The 22,391-nt window shown below is 37.3% G+C and overlaps 1 protein-coding gene across 1 annotated transcript in view; it reads left to right on the top strand.

Annotated features, from left to right (window-relative positions):
• LOC135118874 (unconventional myosin-Va-like) overlaps positions 1-22,391 on the top strand; it is a 37,398-nt gene that overhangs the window by 7,987 nt on the left and 7,020 nt on the right. The window contains 24 exon segments of the mRNA XM_064041941.1: positions 135-249; positions 252-291; positions 1,116-1,290; positions 1,883-1,972; positions 2,418-2,602; positions 2,988-3,092; positions 3,094-3,242; positions 5,622-5,748; positions 6,023-6,101; positions 7,095-7,193; positions 7,648-7,756; positions 8,165-8,308; positions 8,747-8,826; positions 11,971-12,080; positions 12,946-13,053; positions 15,155-15,254; positions 15,866-15,983; positions 16,537-16,671; positions 17,389-17,424; positions 18,387-18,506; positions 18,509-18,554; positions 18,953-19,098; positions 20,864-21,069; positions 21,473-21,622. Coding sequence (XP_063898011.1) covers positions 135-249; positions 252-291; positions 1,116-1,290; positions 1,883-1,972; positions 2,418-2,602; positions 2,988-3,092; positions 3,094-3,242; positions 5,622-5,748; positions 6,023-6,101; positions 7,095-7,193; positions 7,648-7,756; positions 8,165-8,308; positions 8,747-8,826; positions 11,971-12,080; positions 12,946-13,053; positions 15,155-15,254; positions 15,866-15,983; positions 16,537-16,671; positions 17,389-17,424; positions 18,387-18,506; positions 18,509-18,554; positions 18,953-19,098; positions 20,864-21,069; positions 21,473-21,622 — 2,772 coding nt within the window.

Raw genomic sequence — 22,391 nt, 5'->3', positions numbered from 1 at the left:
AGGTCAGATAGGCAGTCGCTACTTGTAAAACACTGGTAATCAGCTGCATCCGGTTAGACTGGAAGCCGACCCCAAGATAGTTGGGAAAAAGGCTCGGAGGAAGATAATAATATAATATTATTTACTTTTCAAAGGTGGCGTACCTAGAAAAGATCCGTGCTGACATACAGCGCGACTACTGCGTGAGGGTACAGAGCTGCGTGCGACGCTTCATAGCAAGACGCAAGTATCTGCGGCTAGTGGCCGCCATCCGGGGCTGCAGGCGCGGGCGAGGGGCTACTTGGCGAGGAGGTGAGTAAGGTGGCTACTTACAGAGGATCCGTGCTGACATACAGCGCGACTACTGCGTGAGGGTACAGAGCTCAGCGGGGCCCAGCAGGGCCAAGGCCTGCCGGGGCTGCGGGTTGTTCGAAAGAGATACCGCGGCCCTGGTACATAAAAGGCCTATGACGGAACACGACGGTTTTAGTCAGTAAAGTCTGACACTCCCTCACCGCTGCTAACCCACAGCGGGAGGGTCATTGATGATTTTGACGTCGGAAAAAAGGGTACAGAGCTAAAAGCTACACTCTTCCCGCATCATATGGTCTACCAGTAGGGTACAAGCTATTGGCGGTGGTTCCTACGGGACGCGGGTGAAACCGCGGGAAAACGGCTAGCTATACAAAATATAAAACTGAATCAAGTTTTGATTATTCTTCTGTTTGCATTGTATAAGCTTCGTAACTACTGAACGGATTGGATAAAATATTTCACTATTGCGAAGGTACACTTTCCTGGGCGACATAGACTATATTTTATCCGAATACGGAAAGCAACCCTTTAATTTGAAGAAGTTGAATAAGATTATGATAAAAAGTAGTTCTTTAAATATTTTATAAGTTATCATACATATAAGATATTTTATAAGGTTCTTCTAACCTTACAGACAGACATGTGTTGCTGGGGAGTTTGTTGCGCCACTTCTTCTTCCCAGCAAAACACATACGTTTGGGCGTTTTGGGGCTGTCTTTTGTAAATTTTGATTTTGATTTTTTGATTTTATATGTATTCACATTCCATCGTTTTTACATAGCTTCTTTTACAATGTATTTAATACAACTTTTTGAACACAGACGCGCCCAAGAGATCCGTCGTAGAAGAGCAGCTATTAAAATACAGCGGAACGTTCGAGGATGGCTCGCTAGACTCAAGTACCAGAGGTTACGGCGCCTGGCCATTGGGTTACAAGCACATGCTAGAGGTTACATGGCGAGGAACCTCTATAGAGACCGCAGGAAGGTCAAAGCGGTAAGTTTTACTTGAATATTTGTAATTATAGTCACTTTTTCTAGGGTTACACATGTTAACTCTTGCAAAGTGGCAATAGGTGACAAGATAAGCCAATAGACTAATAAACGTAATTCAAGGCAAAATGCAAAGTAAATACATAGGTAAGTAAGCTAGGCTCAAGTACCAGAGGTTACGGCGTCTGGCCATTGGGTTACAAGCACATGCTCGGGGTTATAGAATTTTTTTCTAGGGTTACTCTTGTAAAGTGTTTATAGGTGACACGATAAGATATAAACTAATTAGTAAGTTAGGCAAAATACATACATAAATACATAGTTAGGTTTGCTAGACGGCTTTACGATGGTAGGTTAGGAGGTAGGATAGGAGGTTACATCGCCTGGCTTTTGGGTTAAAATCCTGCAAGATCTGCTAGCTACGTATTTTGAAACTTCTGAAATTATAAATGTTTCTTGAAAGTATAGCACCTCGTATTATTTTAATATTTTTCTATATGGGTTTTCAACGATTTCCCAAAATGAGGAGGTTCTCAATTTGCATGTTATTTGTTTAAATTGTAAATAATATGTTATTTATGTTGTTTGTTTACCAGGTCATCACAATACAGAGGTACGCTCGCGGCTACCTCGCTCGCAAACGTGCGCAGAAGATACGACGACAGATCGTCATTGCACAGGCTTCTGTAAGTATACTAATAATTATTATATACTAGCATTAACAATACACAAGACAACAATGTTTAAACGTTCTTCAAACCATTTACCTGCGGATTCGCCCGGGTTTATTTTATCCCACCAAGTAAAACTGCCAAGTATGTCCATGCAATCTTTCTATTGTAAAAGTGTTTCAACTCAATATTTGGTGACGGTACCAATCGTTTTGTACTTGGCTTCGAGAAAATCATAGTATGGCTATACTCGATACTTGGCTGGAGCACTGCCATGCCCCCATATTTACATTATATAAGCACAAAAGTTGATATAAATGCGCAAAGCCACTGTATAGATTTTGATTATTTTGTCAATAATATAACTTATACATACATAAGAATTAAGTATAGGCTACTTTTATCCTTATGCTGGGAGTAACAGCTAAATAAAATACTAATTACAAATTTTCTCCCTCAGATCCGCCGCTTCCTCGCCCGTCGCCAATACAAGCGCCTCCGCATCGAAGCTCGCAGCATCGACCACGTCAAGTCTCTCAACAAAGGACTTGAGAATAAGATCATCAGTCTACAACAGAAGTTGGGCGACGCGCTCGAGAAAAATAAGAGTATTGAGCCTCTGTTAGCTCAGATTGTCGACTTAAAGTAAGTTATTGCACAATAAGCAGGATTATTAGCATTAAAACAGAAGTTGAGAGACAAAAATAAGTACCTAGTCTTCTTTCTACTATGTTGGGGTCGGCTTCCAGTCTAACCGGATGTAGCTGAGTACCAGTGCTTTACAAGAAGTGACTGCCCTATCTGACCCTCAACCCAGTTACCGGGCAACCCAATACCTCTTGATAAGACTGGTGTCAGAATTACTGGCTTCTGACTACCCGTAACGACTGCCAAGGATGTTCAATGACAGCCGGGACCTACAGTTTAACGTGCCATCCGAAACACAGTCATTGGTGTCTAAGATATACTTAGAAAATACATACAAGCTTACCCATTATATCTACTATAACCAATTTTTCTTCTTCCTCAGAGCCAAACTAGAAATCCTGAAACTCGTAGAAATAGAAGCCAAAACTCTCAGAACGGATCTCTTCGACAAGAACAACCAGATCTCTACTCTCCAAGAGGAGTTAGAGAGAGAGAGAGAGTAACAAGCAGTTGAAACACGAGAAGAAGTTGATAGAAGAGCAGTATGAGTTGAATAGAGCTTCGTGGGAAGAGGAGAGTGAGAAATTAGCTAACGAGTTGAAGAGTAACAAAGAGCATTTTGAGTTGGCAATTGAAGGTGAGTTCAATGGCCTTTAACATCCATACAATAAGATATAAGCTGATAGCATTTTTGACATAGTAGCAGTAGTTCTCAGGTTTCTCTTGCGTCCTGAAGATATTATTTGAGTATCAATTTAGCCACTTACTCGTGGGAACCTCTCTGCTTACTCGGATAAAAAGTATAGTGTATAGCCTGGTTCGGTAAATAAGCTGTCTAACATTAAAAGTGAAATCCAGGTCCAGTATTTCCTGACATTAGATCGTTCAATCAAACAAACACTTGTAATGTTCATGTGTTTTATGTTTTAGTATTGATGTTATCCTTGTACCAATTATGCGTCATAATTAGCATGTCTTTATTTTTTAAGTAGGAATTATCTTTATTGTTTTTATAAAACTAATGATGATTCGCGGTTTTACATGTAGCTTAATTATGCAATAAAAGTATGAAACATCAATCATATAATACGTGTTTGGGGCGATTTGCAACATTTATCAAAAATATTATTTTAACATTAAAACTCTCATCTATATGTTGTTAGAATTTACTAAGCAAAACACTGTTTTTATTTAAATTTTGCAATAGGAAGTGCAATACTTAGTAGAATTCGCACGCTTTTATCACAATGTATTTTATAAGACAGAAATCCTTAACTATTATCTTTTTATTAACTAGCCTTGTCCCTCGGCTTTATCTACCAGTGTCCCTCAATTTAAATTTTCGTCTTGCATAGCTTTTAAAATTATTTTACCATTACCTACTAAACGAGAAACTAAGAAAGTCTTGAATCCAATCAAAGTATTTTTATTAAAGTGGTACCTACGTAATAAATCATACTGATTTATGAGCCTTAACAAATTATCGTTAAAACAAACACAAAACTGTACTTACATATTTTTATATGTATAGGTATATTAGTATTGATAAAACAAATCAGTCCAATGCAAGTTTGCATTACTTGTATATTTAAAAGTACATACAAATTAACATTTCGAATAAACCAAAAAATATATGTTAACAATATCCTGATAAAACACGCATTATCGACAAAGATAATACCAACATTATATATTTGATAACATTATCTAATATTTGATAAGAGCAGAATTAATTAACTTTCATGTATTTTGTTTGAGTCACAAAATCGATTTTTTATATCGCCAAGTTGGCGGAAAAATGGACGACATTTTTCATACAAATAAATAAAAAGTTAACTTTGACACGTAAAGCCGGCGTCCCCGAATGCTACTCAGTAGCAGTCGTTGTTACAATTCCACGTCAGAGGCCGTCAGGCGGATTTGAAAACTCTGACACTAGGACTTGTTAGGTGATTAAACCTGCAGCTCACTCGCTAAGAAAAGTGCATTCTTCAAAATGTGACGAAGTTATTGTTTATCGTGAAAGTGGCTATTAATAAGTATTATTGGGAAATACTTGTGAAAATCTAAGAAGGTTAAACGGTTGTTCATTCATTGATTAAGCTGTCAAAAGTGTTTGGTGATAAATCAAATACATACAGTGTGATTAAGTATACCGGAAACAGTTTTTATTCGTAAACAAAACAAAATAATTTTACCAATAAAAGAAAAGATTCACCAAAATCTGTTCGTTTCAAAAGTGTTTTCTTCATCATTTAAAACAATAATAAGCTGGAAAGACTAATAGCTAACTTATGAAAAAGTGGTTTGTTACCCAGTAACCAAATTTAAGTGGTCAGATAGACACTCACTGTAGTCATTTTATATGGCGCACTGGTACTCAACCCGTTAAGCTGGTAGCCGACCCCAACAAAGTTGGGAAAATACACAAACGATGCATTGAATATAAAAACCTCCGAGTCTGAAGACAGATTAATTTATACCTTACTGACCAGGAAATAGAGTGCCATTTCAAAATGTTAGTGGAAACAGAAGTTATAAATAAAAGTGATATAACAGTTAAATCTTATGAACCGACGTTAGTGGAGTGGTCTCAGGAGTTCAAAAGTCGCGCTCAACTTTGGAAAGGTACTTTAAATATTATTACAAGTTTTGACACTTTTGAAAGCTTAATAAATAACAATTTCAAGAAATATTTTTGGTGCCTTGAGGAGTTAAAATCGCATATCGCAAATTGATAAACAAAGTAATCAATTTGTTTTGAGTACTTACATTTACCTCTAAATAATTAAATACAAACACATACTTATACCGCGGTTTTATCCGCGTCTCGTGGTAAAACACAGACATAAATAAATCTATTCGTCTCACTATCAAGCCTAAACTTCTAAACCAATTTCAATGCAATTGCTTATCCGACTGCGAGAAGTAGTTCCCCTATTACCGCAGAGACACAAACAGCTAGTTAGGTTATATTTTTCTAAAATATTTATTTAAATGGTCTTTTCTCCCACAGAACGCGACAAACAGCACGAACAAGAGAAGAAGGCGTTGAATGCAGAGTTAGAAGCAGAGCGACAGAGTCGACAGAAGTTATTGTCCGCGCAGTATGAGCTGCAGGAGAGGATCGACTCTTTGCAGAGGTGAGTACTAGCTTTAGAGCCTATTATTCCATAACGAGTAAGTGTGGGAGAGAGAGGATGTGTTGGAGAGAAAGAGAGAGTTTGAGTGAGAGATAGATAGGAAGAGATAGGGAAAGACAGGTAGAAAGAGGAATAAAACGAGAGTAAGTGAGAGGGAGACATCTTGGGGCAATGCAATTTGCAGAGATGCGTCGACTGCAGGAGAGAAACAACCAAAATTTAAAAATAAATATGAAATAAGAAAATCATGTCTTATTTGTTCTTATATTTACAGTAAACCAGCGCCCAAAGAACACAGAAGATCGCTGTCAGACGCGAGCAATAATTCTCAGCAAGAAACTACTGTTGAAGACGTAAGTATACAAACATATACAATGTGTCCCGGGATAAGTGACCGCCCGAAATTTTTGAATATTTGTACAAAATTAAGGATAATTTCCTTTATATTTGGGACTTACCGCCTTTGGTTTTTAATGATTTTTAGTAAATACTGTGACGTGCTGCAGTTTTTAAGATATTTCCTAAGTTTTACATCTTTTTAAATTCTTTTTTCTTTATTGACTAGCCGACATCATAGTTTATCAATTAAAATTATCAAACATAACAAAATGTAATAAAACATTTATTAGAAAAAAAGAAAATAAAATTCAAAGAAAATAACGCCTTTTTCAGTTTTTCAAAATAAGTCCAATAAATGCCCCTTAATATCACTTTCTTTTAATTTATTAATAAACTACATGATATTTCCTACAATAGCTCACAACAATGTTTGCTGCTATTTCAAACAAATGCAAAAATACAGTCAGTTGAAATTTGAAAAAGAGCAAAGCCTGTTATTAACAGGCCTGACAATAAAATTTTTTAATGATTTTTTCAAAATATAAATGAAATTATCCTTAATTTTGTACAAATATTCAAAAATTTCGGGCGGTCACTTATCCCGGGACACATTGTATATTTACTCTTAAAAGTGTGTTATCACAATAATACAAAATATCGAGACTATAAAATCCAAAATATATATCAACCAGCTTCTGCACACGGATTTTCCTAACAACTTTCTTCACATAGAAAAAGTAGCCTGAATGTTAACGTTAATCTGACATGTAAGCTGTATTACTGCCAAGTTTCATCTAAACCCTTGCTTTTTCAAAGTTTGTATTACATACATACAATCTTTCCAGTACATAACGTTAATGAGATACGATACATCAAAAGAACATTAAGCTTCTTCTTTAAGTTTTCTCAAGAAGCGAGTGAGACGTTCGAAGCTTACTATAGTATTTCTATAGCTTCCTAATTGTGTGATATATGAATATACGTAATTATTTTACTTATCCCCACAGGACTATGGCTACGGATCAGTCAGGTCAGTGGAGAGCTCTCGGCCCGCGCTCGAAGCTGTCAACTGGTCCGCCGGCACGCACAATGGACCAACACAACCGGTACAGTTTTACTATATTAATTTAACAATACCAGGGTTACTTGTAGTTTGATGTATATCTGGACGTTAATAGAAGGGCACAAAAGCAACAAAGTAAGCCAACTTTATGTATGGGACGAAGTTCAGTGGTTTATTTACTACATTTCTGTTAAATAATCGCTTTTCGTGAAATCGTTGTATTTCGGGATTTAAAAAATTGAGAAGTTGTAAAATAAAATTAGTAGAGCTACAGCCCTTCTAAGAGCACTTTGATAGGGATTAACATATACACGTAAAATAGTTGAGAAAACCACATGGAGCGACAGTTTTTTATGTCACACTATTAAATCTGTTTCTAATTGACCTCGTTGACCATACCACAAATCGTAAAATTGGTGTACTTAATAAAGTATATATCCATCTTGCTATCCGTATATCTATCCTTAATATAAATACCTTTATATTCTTCCCTACAGTCAGCGGACGCAGGACTGGTGCTTCGTATGCGTAACAGAATATCGGCGTTACAGAGCGAACTGTCGCGCACCACCAAGCGAGCCACCGATCTTGAGGAGAGGATTATGAGTAAGTTATTAAATATAGTTTTTAATTTCTAAAGCCCAAGACTAAAGTCGAAAAATGAGCCGGTAAAGTATCAACTTTCCACTGTCTTGATAAGGTTGAAAATCTATTGAAAACATTTGACGTTGGGGTAGGTTGAAATGCAGGCGTCAACATGCTTGCTCAATGCGGGTTGGTTCAGATATTAGATTTAGTCCAGGTTTACCTTTAATCAGACAATGGTGTCTAAAATATACTTAGAAAATGCATGCAAACTTAGAAATGTTACTTTGGTACATGCCTGATGTGAAATCGAACCCACCCTCATGCTTGAGAGGTTGGTTCTTTAACCACCAGGCCACCACGATATTTTATATTAAGAAGATACAATAGTTAGTAAATAAAATATTAATCACCACTCTTAATCCCCAGACCGCCACTCCTCAGCGCCAACGAACCCCAACATAGACCGCTACAAACTCGAGGAACTAGAAATAGAGAACAAGAAACTTCGAGAACATTTAGACAGGCTGAGAGCTGCCGGAGACACCGTGCTGGTCTCCAAGGAAGTCATAGGTATGTCACTACTATTATCCGCCTAGCCGTTTCCTTATAGACTTAGAGAAAGTCACAATTCGCTTGTTTTGAAAGGTATCTATTGGTAACCAATGAAAAATAATTTAATAATACTTGTGCCATTTATGCCGCTATATTTTGAAATATTTAAGCTCCACAATGAATGGACTGAAAATCAGACTAAGTGAATGATAGAGAGGGAATAGAAAGATGGAGGGGAGAAGACGAGGTCGGAGGCAGAGAGATAGAGGGAGGAATATATGCAAAAGGAACGAAGAGAGATAGGGGATAAAGAGGCATAGAGGGAGGAGAAAAAATGAGATTGTACACAAGATAGTTATTGAGGTATAGGGGTGAGAGGGATAGAAGTGTAGAGAGATACTTAGGGACAGTAAGAGAGACGGACTCTGGAATTTATACCATTCCTTATTTTTCCAGAACAAATGAATATAATGCAGAAAGAACTGGACAGGAGGCGGGATGAATGCATACAACTAAAGAGTGTATTAACTAACCAGGTATGTATTTATTTATTACTAGCTATTCCCGCGGTATCATTCGCGTCTTATGAAAAGTGTCTTCAGTTCATGGATAAAAGGAGCCTATATGTGATTCTAATATGTAAGTTTTATTACTGCCAAGTTTCCTCAAAATCCATCTATAATGTTAGTAGGATTTATTTACAAGTTACTGTTTCCTGCGTTCCGGGAGAACTACTTCCCTACATAAATAAAATATAGCCAGGATAGTGTGGACACTACACGAGGAAAGAATTTTTATTCCTCTATTTCATTTAATAATTTAATATATACTTGTAGCTTTAGTCCGCGTAGAAACTACTTCCAGCATCCGGACATAAAATGATTCTATCTCCGTCTCCAGGGTATCTTCTAACCAAAATATCATCGTAAAGAGTTAAGCCGTTTTAGCGTAAAGCTAATAAACAGACTTTGGCATTTATAAGTAAGGAATTATTAAATTGGAAATACCAACATTATACTAGACTAAGCATTGTTAGGCTTTTAAAAACTGCAGTGTATTACGAAATAAACTACTTTAAGGATATGTACACACTGACGTCAGATTGGCGTTTTATCTAAAAGTAATGTCCTAACTGTCACGCTAGTTTATCTATGATGTGTTTTTAGATAATAGTTATCTGTACTGTTTGCGTATGTCACAGAAAATATTATAATGTATGAAAATGTAGGACTGTCTGTGTGTATGAAACTTTTATTTAAAACCAAAATTCTATTTTAATTTAAATAAATAGGTGTATTTTATTCCGGGGCTGCAGGATTGTTCGAAAGAGCTACCGCGGCCGTCGTACATAAAAGGCCTACGACGGTACTCGACGGTTTTCAGTCAGTAACAGTCTGACACTCCCTCACCGCTGCTAACCCACAGAGGGAGGGGTTTTGATGATTCCTGATACATTGACGAAATAAACAGTCATGTATCATATCCGACAAGGTTTATGTTATCTTCAAATCGAATTTTATATAATTTGTTTTAGGCATTTAAACGCGAAAACAAATAGATTTATTCAAATAACTTGCATTAACATTTCTAATTGTATGTTCGAATAAAATGAACAAGCAAAACCACATAACGAGACTTGTATTAAATCTAAATATTTTAGTATGTCATTCTTTATTTGTTTTGCTCAGAAATGAGACATTCTTTTTCAGTGACGGAAATACCAAACATACCGTTTATAATATTTATGTATTAAAGTATATAAGTGTACAAGTATACTATTATTTTTAATTTGAGATATCTACAAATTGTAAATAATTTTTCGAAATTGTATCGTGCAGAAAGGATAACCTAAAAGTGCAATGTTTAGAAATTAATTTATCATTATTTATTGAAAATATACGAATTAAAAACACACAAAATGTGACTTAGTGAATAACTCCCATTAATCGAAAAGCTACGTAAATAAGAGTTAAAATCATTTTTATTCGAAGATTTACTAAACTTATGAATGTTTTAAAAAATGGCGATTCCTCTAACTGGTGTGAAAATATCAAAACAGTTACACATGGATGAACCAGTACATAGGAGTTGCTACTATTACTGTCAAAACAGGTATTGTTATTGATTTTCAATATTCATAATATAACATGTTGAGTAGTGCATTTATTTATCTTACAACATATTATTCATGTTTTAAATATTACATTATGAAAATAAAAACATGTTTATATGTTGCACGGCAAACTTACTACCGCCGGAAAATGAGTTCAACTATGTCTTTAATTTTTATCAACAATCTAGGAACTGATTAAAATACATAATTACCTCTATATGGACAAACAGAAATAAATAAGTATAGCCGTTTAGGAGGAGTTAGGTGACTAACACACGCATAGAATCAATTTTGTATGCTTCTAATATCATACATGGGAAATTGAATATTAATTTTTACGATTTCTCAGGGAAATAACTACATGTTTGGTATGGAAATATGTGGTATCTTAGAGACTGTGATAGCCTACGTTTTATCCTGGTGCTGGAAGTAGTAGTTCCCTCTATAATAATAATGATATTTACGAGCTGATTCAACTACTGAGCTGTAAATAAGAATTTGCCACAGTTTTTAAACAATACATAAATAACTCAGAAAAATATAGATTCAAATTATTTTGAAAATATTAAAATAGTTACTAAAATCAATACATTTTTCATTGCAACGCAGAAACCATGGTTCCAAGCTCTCAAAAACGTTGTGAGTAATAGAAATAAAATGTAGTGGTCGATGTTATTAAAATCCACTGCTTTTGCTGTATTTTAGTTGACCCTTTTAAATATTTTTACCTAGCAAACAAAAGACGTTTTATTTGGCAAAAATATCTGTGGTTGTAAAATTTTAATTCAAAGAAATGTTATATTTGTTAAATACACGTTAGCGACAGTTTTTAAATATATATTTTTTAGGCTATTATTCATTACAAAAAAACTGTCGAGTTTAAGTTACAAGTTTCAAGAAAATATTTTTGCTTTGTTTTATTTTGATATGACAATTATTTTTATTTTTCCATGCTCTCCGTTGCTGTTTTGCATGGTACTTATTGTGTTTTTTTAATATGTTTTGTAAGTAGTTAGTATCACTATGCTTCACGCATAATATAAAATTAAGAATATAATTGTGTTAACTTTAAATATAAACCAATAAGGTTAGATCACCCCTTTTCCCATGTAACTAATTCTTATGTAGGTACCTCCTTAGAATTGTGTACCTAGTAGATTTAAAATGCACCTCCGACGCATTAATCCTAATATACTATTTAGCTCTTTTGTTTATTGCTCAAAATTACAAAATACAACATGTGAGCGTCAAACTTAATGGCGGATAAGCATGCACCAATTTAATAGGCGTGAAGATAGAGTTAAACTTACCTAATAATGTAACTCAATATATAATCTTATATGTAACCTTCGTTGTTATATATTTATCTGTCTGATAGAAAAGAAAAATCGTGTCTTTTAACGTTATCTAAAAGACCGAAAAATTACTTTGTTTTTCATTCTTCATGCCTATTGCGATTCGCCATTAAGTTTGCCAAAACTAAACAATTCTTTTAATTTCAATCACCTACTACCACAAGAAAAATCCTCAAAACACCCTCATTCTATTATGAACGTTATGTCCACAGACGGTAAATCTAAAGTCGCTTGCAACATCAAACTACGGGTCAGATGTCGATATCATAAATGAAGATGGAGAATTAGCTACAGCTTATGAAGCTCAGAAGGGTATTAACAGGTATGTAATCATTTGCCTAGCCTTTTCCTATTAAGGTCGTCTTAAAGATGCAGCGGAGTACCAGTGTGTGTGTGTCATATAGAGCTACTGCCTTTACAAGATTGCCTGTTTGATTTCCTTAACCCTGTTATCTGGGTAACACGATACCCCTTGCCAAGACTGGTTGTCAGACTTTCTGGTTTCTATGTAGCTGTAACGAGTAACAAAGATGTCCAAACGTAGCGAGTTTCCATAGAAATTCTTTATTTTATATTGGGGTTTATCTTGTTATCAGTTATGAGTAGGGCTGCCATCCGTCCGGGTTTCCCCGGATTTGTCCTCGTTGGAGGCCGTCCGGGGCCGTCCGGGCGGGTTTCAAGAAGTGTCAGGGAAAACCCGGACACTTTTCATAAGGAAGCACCTCATTGAATTTAAGTATTTGTTAATAAATAGTAAATGGATTACAAATTAGGTATTATTTTGTTTAAATAAATCGTACTCGTTCGGGGAAAAATGCGATTTACGCCAAATGTTCGAGTTTTTAATGTTTGTCCGGGTTTGGCGAAATTCGAGACCTAGTTATGAGAAACCGAAATGCATGTTGACTTAAAGATACGCTTAATAATCTTGTGCAGCTATGCGTATTTTATTCTTTGTAACAATTTCTGCATTACATGTCATTTTCTACAACTACAAAATACATGACATTGTGAAACTGAGTATGTAATTCTTACGAAGATATAAGCTGCCTATCATTCATCATTACTACAAGTTTCATTAAAATCTGTTCAGAAGTTTTAGCATGAAATAGAAACAAACATATATCCTTACAAACTTTAACATTTCTAGCGTAAGTAAGAATTTTAAATTAACTATTAAATTGCAGGCAATTACAAGAAGAGTTATTGGCAGAGAAGAAATTCTATTCCGAACACATATCGAAGTCAAAAACAGAGATAGAGAAACTAAGAGAAGAGAATGAGAAGTATCAGAAGTGAGTAGAGTGCTTTTCTATATAATAAGTCATATTTTCATTAGTAACGTAAGGGGTTGCATAAAATTGGATTATCAATTTAATTTATATAATTTTGAATGTTCTCTGCTAGTCAACATGCTGACATTTTATAAAGGTAAACTCTTTCACCAAAATCAATATTATTTTTAATACAATTTTTATGCAACTCTCTGTAAATATTCATCATTTTCCATCATCCATATAGTCATCATCATAGGTTTGGGATTTTCTGGATAAAAACATTTGTTCGTGACAGCACTGCTTCTCACCCATCATACATTAAAAGTATATGTACCTAATATTTTTAAGGAAACCCCTACATACAAAGTGGTTCGTTCCTAATCACAATAAATTAATTAAATATGTTAATATACTGGTTAATATATGTCGATAAGCCCAAAGAAAAAATACGTAAAATAAAAACACGTTTTTCCAAACAAAGTAAATAGAATAAAAATGTTCGAGAATTAGGTGTCAACTGATCAAAACATTCGATACTCCTAACTTTATCTCTGCTTTACACATGATGTTGTAAATTATAAAAACGAAAAATGACTCCTGTGGTTAAACCACTGAATGGATTTGGTTATTTTTTACAATTCGCCAAAGAATATCATAGAGTATATGTGATAGGATTTAATGCGATTAGGTATGACACACCGATATATAAATTGTGTAAATATAACATGAGCAAATATCATCACATATTTCAGCGTGGAAGATTACACGAAAATCCACATGGAATTCAGAAGAAATTGCACGAAAAATTGTTCAGCAAACTTTGTGACATGCACTTGTACTAAAGTATTATTAGAATTAACTTTAACAGTATTGAAAATTATATTTGTTTAAGTTTCAAAGAGTATATTTATGTTTTGTGTTTAATTAAATGTATTTTGATTATCATTTTCAGTTTTTTTTGCATTTCTGTCTTCATCCATTTTTGTTATTTCATCCTCATTTTTTATGTAAGCTTTTCGTGTGTTAGTTTTTGTAATGTGTTAAAAAATTGTCTCAACCTTCTTGTCAAATAGTTTTGCCGCCACGTAACTGATACTGACTGCGAAACAGTCAAAATGTGTAAACAAAACATGATTGCGCATGTGCAAAGCATGAAATAGCTGAGTTTCGAGCGGCAAAGTTATTTGATAAGAGTTCTACATGCGATTTAAGCTGAATTGTTTGTTGACACGATGTAAATAATAACTTAAATATGACTAATCAAATTGGCACTGCACATCTGTGTTATTGTTCTATTAGAACCTTAAAAAATTCAACCAAAATATATGTATTAAAATACATAAAAGACTGAGATAATACCAGATTTCATCTCAATCAATTTAATTCTGTATGAAATACTTTATTAAAATAGAGAATATATTTGCCTAGTGGGACGATGTAGGTTAAAATTACCAGCTTCATATTTATTTTTTAATAATTAACGAATTTTCTTTACCATCATCCTCCGAGCCTTTTCCAACTTTGTTGGGATCGGCATACAGTCTAACCGAGGTAGCTGAGTACCAGCGCTTTACAAGGAGCGACTGCCTATCTGACCTCCTCAACCCAGTTACCCGGGCAACCCGGGTTGGTTAGATAACCTACTACTTGGTTGGTTGGTTAGAGAAAGAAAAAATCTTTACCGCTGTAGTGTATTGTTATTTTGTGCTCGGAAGCAAAAGTCAGAACATAATGTCACAAAAGATAAGCAATAGCAATATATTTTGCATTTAGCATTATATGTTTTAATAAGGTCAAGAATTTATTTTAAGCATAATAATAATTTCATAATTAAATATTGCAACTATGTATATTGAAATTATATAAAAAACATAATTTTTAATTTTACCAAATCCTTAATTAACAGAATAAAATCTTGACTTATTGAATTATTATTAGTAATTAATATATAATCTTAACTAATATATCACATAAGAAAAATACTATGTATAATCATTTTCACTTTTCACCATCACATAGAATAAAACAAACGGGCTATCTACTGTTGACTTTCAAAACCTGGTAATTGACTTTAAACATATTTTTACTACACAACACTGAACAAAATGTCTTGTTGTAGGTTGCTAAGTGCTGATTTGAGCGCTGAACCCAAGAATAAGACTCAAGAATTCGCGCAGAATGAAATCATTCGATTGGCAGCTGAAAGTTTGGCGTTACAGGTATGTTTTTATGACAACATTTATATTTACTGTTTAATATAAAATGCATTAAAGGCTGTGGAAGATGTGAAAAGGACACGGGGCCTGTTATTATATAAAAATGTTATTTGTTTGTGGGAGAAAATAAAAATATTTGTTCATTATATCAGGTTATTTAAAAGACAAATTAATTACTTTTTATTAGTCATTAAAATTCAATTTTATAACCACCGAAATAAAGATCGTTAAGTATTTCTAATCAATGATATCCAACCGAAACAAAAAATACAGATAAAGTATTTTTATTTTGAACTTTATTGTAATCAATTAGCAAGTCCTCGTTGGCTGTAATAAAATTTTTATTTGATTTGTTTCCATATTAATTCTGGTTCTTCCAACCTAATAGACAGACATGGGTTGCTGGGGAGTTTGTTCCACTTCTTCTTCCCAGCAAAACACATAGGAAGTGGTGAAGGGCGGGCGTTTTGGGGGCTGTCTTTTGTTTTGACGTTCGAAGATTTATCAGCCTTATTTGAATTAACGTTTTGAGTTTGTTTTTTCCTATGAGTGTAAACCATTTTATATTTTACTTGTTTTCACTGAACTTATATTTGTGTTATTATGCATAACAGGAACGTGTAGACAAGTTATCAGAAAGCTGTCGCCGTTACAAGAATCAGATTCGATTGTTAGTGAACAAGCTTAAAGAAGTCGGCATTGAAGACGTCAACGATATACTTGATAATACTGGTGAGTACATTATTTGTGTTTTGTGCTAGATTATGTATTTTACTAGCTTCTGCCAGTGATTTTATTAGCATCCCGAGCGGGAAATGCTGTTACTTCGAGCTTCAGATAAAAAGTACACTAAACCCTTCATATGACACTGAAATGTCTGTTGATGATCTGTTTCAAATCTGTCTAGTAGTTCCTGAGATTAGCGCGATCAAAAACTTCAGCATAATATTAGTAAAGGTTTTAAAGAAAAATCCAAGTTATAAAAGCGAAAGTTTGTAAAGATGTATGTCTTTAATGTGGACACGTTTGTTGCATGTTCCTACTGGGTAAATTTCGATGAAACGTGGCAGTAATGTATATACATACAATGTATAGAATATAACACATAGTCTATTTTATTTCCTGCGGGAAGCAGTTCCTTGGGAACATGGATAAAATCGCGATAGGAAGCTAGCTTACAATAGAAATAGGCTATATTTTACATATTTTTGCATTTTCGAATTTACATATGTTCGCAGTGTTTTTCCTTCTTATATGTTCATCTGAGTACATTTCCTTTCCCCAGATCCAGTGGCGCCACCGAACGCGTCGATGACGCTAGAGATGGCGCCGGTGACACGTAAGAAGGAGCGCGAGTACCTCGGCATGTTCGAGTACAAGATACAGGACGAAGCCGTCATTATAAAGAAACTTATATCTGGTAAGTGCATGAGAAAATAGCTAAAATGTTGGTGAGAGTCCTGTGTTGTCCTGTGTTTGCTCAAAGATCACTGTATAATTTGCGCAAAATTAGCACATATTTTGCGCAAAGATTAGTTTGCGCCAACAAGCGCGTAGTTTGCGCAAAGATAAGCTCATAGTTTGAGCAAAGATTAGCACATAGTTTGCGCCAACAACCGGGTAGTTTGCGCAAAGCTAAGCGTGTAGTTGCGCAAAGACAAACGCGTTGATGACGCTAGAGATGGCGCCGGTAACACGTAAGAAGGAGCGCGAGTACCTCGGCATGTTCGAGTACAAGATACAGGACGAGGCTGTCATTATCAAGAAACTTATATCTGGTAAGTGTATGAGAAATAGATATAAATTAGTAATGGTGAGATGCGCAAAGATTAGCACATATTTTGCGCAATTAAGCGCATAGTTTGCGCAAAATAAGCGCGCAGTTTGCGCAAAGATAAGGGCGTAGTTTGCGCAATATGCTAAATAATACAGTAAATAGTGCGGCCTATGAAATACTGTCAAACGTTTAGAGCAACTTTCACATTTTGCGCAGTTTTCGCAACTATTGCGCAATGGCAGGTGTAGCTTGATGGTCCTTTATAACCCCAGTGGTTATGTTTTAGCAGTATCTAAAGGTCCCAGCTACAATGACACAGTATATAACTCTTTCTCAACGCAATTTCATCCTTACCCCCAGACTTAAAGCCCAAAACGGCAGTGACGCTGCTCCCGGGCTGCCCGCGTACATACTGTTCATGATGCTGCGACACATGGACCACGTGGACGACGAGCCTAAGATGCATCAGCTCATGAAAGCCGTCACATACACTGGCTATTAGTGGCTTTATAAGCGAAACGTTTTAGAAGCCTATCTGTCTAAATTGCAGCAGTAGTTTTTGAGACAATTTTCGACTTAAACACAGACCCTCCCATTTGTTAAGTCGGTTAAGATAGTCTTCATTAGTCCTACAACAATGATGTCTGTCATATTTATGATCTCAGAAAAACTGCCTAAAATTGTTGCGCAATTTGTGCAAATTTTAGCGCAGTTTGCGCCACTTTAGCGCAGTTTGCGCATCTTTTGCGCAATGGCTTATTACACTTTATGATGTTTCCTTTTCAACGTAACCTTGCTCAACGCAATTTCACCCTTACGCCCACAGACTTAAAGCCCAAAACGGCAGTGACGCTGCTCTCCCGGGCTGCCCGCGTACATACTGTTCATGATGCTGCGACACATGGACCACGTGGACGACGAGCCTAAGATGCATCAGCTCATGAAAGCCGTCACATATACTGGCCAATAGTGGCTTCATATGCGAAAGATTTTAAAAGCCCAAGTGTCTAAATCGCAGCAGTACTTTTCTGGGCAATATATAAGTCTCAAACATAGAACCTCCCATTTTGAAATCGGTTAAGAAAGTCTTATGCTAGCAAAGAAAGAGCTTGTCGTACTTGTATCTACGAAAAACTGCCTAAAACTTAGAGCAATTTGCGCAAATTTTAGCGCAGTTTGAGCAAAGTTTAGCGCAATTTGCGCAACCGTTGCGCAATAGTAGGTGTAGCTTCATGGTCCTTTATAACCCCAGTGGTTATGATTTAGCAGTATTTAAAATGACACAGCAACTTAGTCATTGCAATTTCATCCTTACCCTCACAGACTTAAAGCCTAAAACGGCAGTGACGCTGCTCCCCGGCTGCCCGCGTACATACTGTTCATGATGCTGCGACACATGGACCACGTGGACGACGAGCCTAAGATGCATCAGCTCATGAAAGCCGTCAGAACTGCAGTTAAGAAGACCTTGAAGAAACGAGGGAGAGTGTCGAGTATAATGCTCTGTGGCTGGCTAATATGTTGAGGTAAGTTTTGATACGCTATTTGATGTCAAAATGTCAAATGTTTAAGAATGTTGCATAGAGACTTGTGAACACCATCACATCTTTAGTTTTGTCTTTCTCCTGATCATTCACGTTCATATCTCGGGAACGATTGATTGGAATGAAAATAATAATTGAGTCTTATATAGCCCACTTTCGGTAAGTATTAAGTATTTATTAAGTAGTTCCACATGAAGCAGGTGAAACCGCGGATGGAAGCTTAAAATCTGAAAATTTAAATTCATCTATTGTCACATTTTCAATCTAAAGTGTTTGTATATGTATTTTGTACGCTCTAATCTCTTGATCTATCTATCGTTTGCCGAGTGAAGCCGCTGGTGGAAGCTAACGTTAAATAATAATTCCCATTTCTCTCGCAGACTACTGAACAACCTACGCCAATACAGCGGCGACACAATCTACCAGACAGCCAACACCCCTCGACAGAACCAGCAGTGTCTGCGCATCTTCGACCTGTCCGAGTACCGGCAGGTGCTGAGCGACATCGCCGTCTGGATATACCAGGGTAAGTGTACCTCTCTCCCACAGGCTACTGCATGCCCTGTGACAGAGCCAGCAGTGTCTGCGCATCTTCGACCTGTCCGAGTACCGGCAGGTGCTGAGCGATATCGCCGTCTGGATATACCAGGGTAAGTGTACCTCTCTCCCACAGGCTACTGCATACCCTGTGACAGAGCCAGCAGTGTCTGCGCATCTTCGACCTGTCCGAGTACCGGCGGGTGCTGAGCGACATCGCCGTCTGGATATACCAGGGTAAGTGTACCTCTCCCACAGGCTACTGCATGCCCTGTGACAGAGCCAGCAGTGTCTGCGCATCTTCGACCTGTCCGAGTACCGGCAGGTGCTGAGCGACATCGCCGTCTGGATATACCAGGGTAAGTGTACCTCTCTCCCACAGGCTACTGCATGCCCTGTGACAGAGCCAGCAGTGTCTGCGCATCTTCGACCTGTCCGAGTACCGGCAGGTGCTGAGCGACATCGCCGTCTGGATATACCAGGGTAAGTGTACCTCTCTCCACAGGCTACTGCATGCCCTGTGACAGAGCCAGCAGTGTCTGCGCATCTTCGACCTGTCCGAGTACCGGCAGGTGCTGAGCGACATCGCCGTCTGGATATACCAGGGTAAGTGTACCTCTCCCACAGGCTACTGCATGCCCTGTGACAGAGCCAGCAGTGTCTGCGCATCTTCGACCTGTCCGAGTACCGGCAGGTGCTGAGCGACATCGCCGTCTGGATATACCAGGGTAAGTGTACTCTCTCCCACAGGCTACTGCATGCCATGTGACAGAGCCAGCAGTGTCTGCGCATCTTCGACCTGTCCGAGTACCGGCAGGTGCTGAGCGACATCGCCGTCTGGATATACCAGGGTAAGTGTACCTCTCTCCCACAGGCTACTGCATGCCCTGTGACAGAGCCAGCAGTGTCTGCGCATCTTCGACCTGTCCGAGTACCGGCAGGTGCTGAGCGACATCGCCGTCTGGATATACCAGGGTAAGTGTACCTCTCTCCCACAGGCTACTGCATGCCCTGTGACAGAGCCAGCAGTGTCTGCGCATCTTCGACCTGTCCGAGTACCGGCAGGTGCTGAGCGACATCGCCGTCTGGATATACCAGGGTAAGTGTACCTCTCTCCCACAGGCTACTGGACAGCGTGAGGAAGTGTCAGACTACACCTAACCCACCATGATCCTTATTGAGTCCTATGTATCAGGGCGCAGTGGATCTTTCGAACAACCCTGCAGCCCAGGCAGACTTTGGCTCTAAGGGATACACTGGGATACACTTTGCTGATTCTCTCTGAGCACTGCCCGCATTTACCCCTAGTCTTAAGACCTCAAATTCGTACATACTTCAGAAGAATTCAGTTACAGACCGTCATAGAGTAACGTGAAAATCTAGCAAGTCCGTTCCGTCTCTAGTTCCGTCTGTCAATGCCATGGGGACTCCTAATTTAGTTCTAACTAATATTGCAGATACTACTGGAAAAAGTGTATGAAAATACGCCAAAATCAAAATCTTTTTATTTCACATGCAGGCTTTTGCAGGCACCTATGAAACGTCACATTAGTTGCACGGTTCCAAAAGTTGGTCTCATGGAGAAGAGCTGGCAAGAACTCCATAGACACTCTTTTAAAAAGTAATACAGTCACAGTACAGTCTATTACATAACAATAGTAAGCTCACAAAATTATACAATGCAAGAAAGTTAAACTGTAAATCTATACAATGCCAAAGGGAGGATACGTATTAACTTTGTTATTCTTCTGCAGGCCTCATCCACCTCCTGGAACGTCAACTAGAACGCCTCATAGTGCCAGCCATTCTCGAACACGAGGAGATCAGCGGCCTGTCAGGCCCCAGCGCCCGTCCCGCCCGGCGCGGGCCCGCGCAGCTCAAGCACGAGCTGTCGGCCACGCATGATCATCTGCATACCTTCGCTGTTGACCAGCCGTTAAGGCTCACTATATTTAAGCAGGTCAGTTACTGTCGGGCCCCAAGGCTTTTGCCAACTATGCTGGGCTCAGATGCAGGTCATTACCAATATGCTACATGAGCGACAAATGTTCAAAAGACCAACCGGGACTCACCTTCATGGTTTTCTAAATACTGAGGAACTCGTTATGACAACATGTGTCACACATTCACGGACAGACCCTGCCAAGCGTTGCTCACAGCTGTGTCGCTTAGAAGTTTTTAACACTGTTTCTTTTCAGCCATAAGGAAGCGGTGAAAGGGTTCGTTTTCGGTGCTGTCATTTGACGTGAAAAGTGCTAGTTTTATGGCCTTATTTTAATAAGGAAAATGTACTGAGAAAAACAGTAAAGGTATTTTACTTGGACTTTGAAAATGAAAATAACCTTCTTACTTGTATTTCGCAGTTATTCTACTACATCTGCGCGTACAGTTTGAACCAGCTACTTCTACGCAAAGACCTGTGCTGCTGGGCTAAAGGCTTGCAGATCAGGTACAACATCTCACATCTCGAGACTTGGATAAAGGAGCATCTCGCTGAATATGGCCAGAAGAGCGTGAGTATTATTTTTTGTAATAGATTTCTTTATTGATATAATTAAGTTTTATACTCAGGAATATCCTCAGAGCTTCAATATTCGCTATTCTATGTTCAATACTGAAATATTGGTGGAGATATTTGATTAACAGCCAGTATACCTATACAGGGTGTGTCGTTCTAATCTCATTAAATTCTAGCGCATATACTTTATGATATTCTTTGGCGAATTGGAAAAAATAACCTAATCCATTCAGTGGTTTAACCATCCATTAAATGTGATTGTGAACGACACAGCCGATATAACGTACATGACGTGTTCGCGAAGAAAAGTATTTCCATGTTTGCATGTCTTTGCGCACCAAAGATAGCAATTTTGCGGAATTATTTGTATGCGTTACTGGTCACTTTACTGAAACTTCCACTTAGTATGATTTATTGTTCTATGTCATATGTACAGGTACATCACCCTACCTCAATCTGTCAAATGTCTTCAATAGATTTTCAACTTTATCACAATAGTGGAAGGTTGACATTCGATTAGTAAAGGAGATGGCCAAAAAGACCCAGAGTCGACAGGAACTTCATATGTATGATTGGATTCAGTATAATTTGTGGATTTTAAAAGTATTTCAAATCATCTAAAACCATGGGGTTCTCTTTTTATAACGTTTTCGATCAAGATTTTAGTTCACAAAAAGTTTACTTTTACTGTTTGATGTTCGTTGGAAGTTGAATGCAGACTCGTGATTGGACCGTTTTGCATTGCTAAGTCATTTGTTATATTT

Source organism: Helicoverpa armigera, chromosome 27 (genome assembly GCF_030705265.1).
Source record: "Helicoverpa armigera isolate CAAS_96S chromosome 27, ASM3070526v1, whole genome shotgun sequence".
Taxonomy (NCBI): domain Eukaryota; kingdom Metazoa; phylum Arthropoda; class Insecta; order Lepidoptera; family Noctuidae; genus Helicoverpa; species Helicoverpa armigera.
The sequence above is the reverse complement of the archived record's forward strand: the minus strand, read 5'-3'. Positions and strand labels throughout refer to the sequence as shown.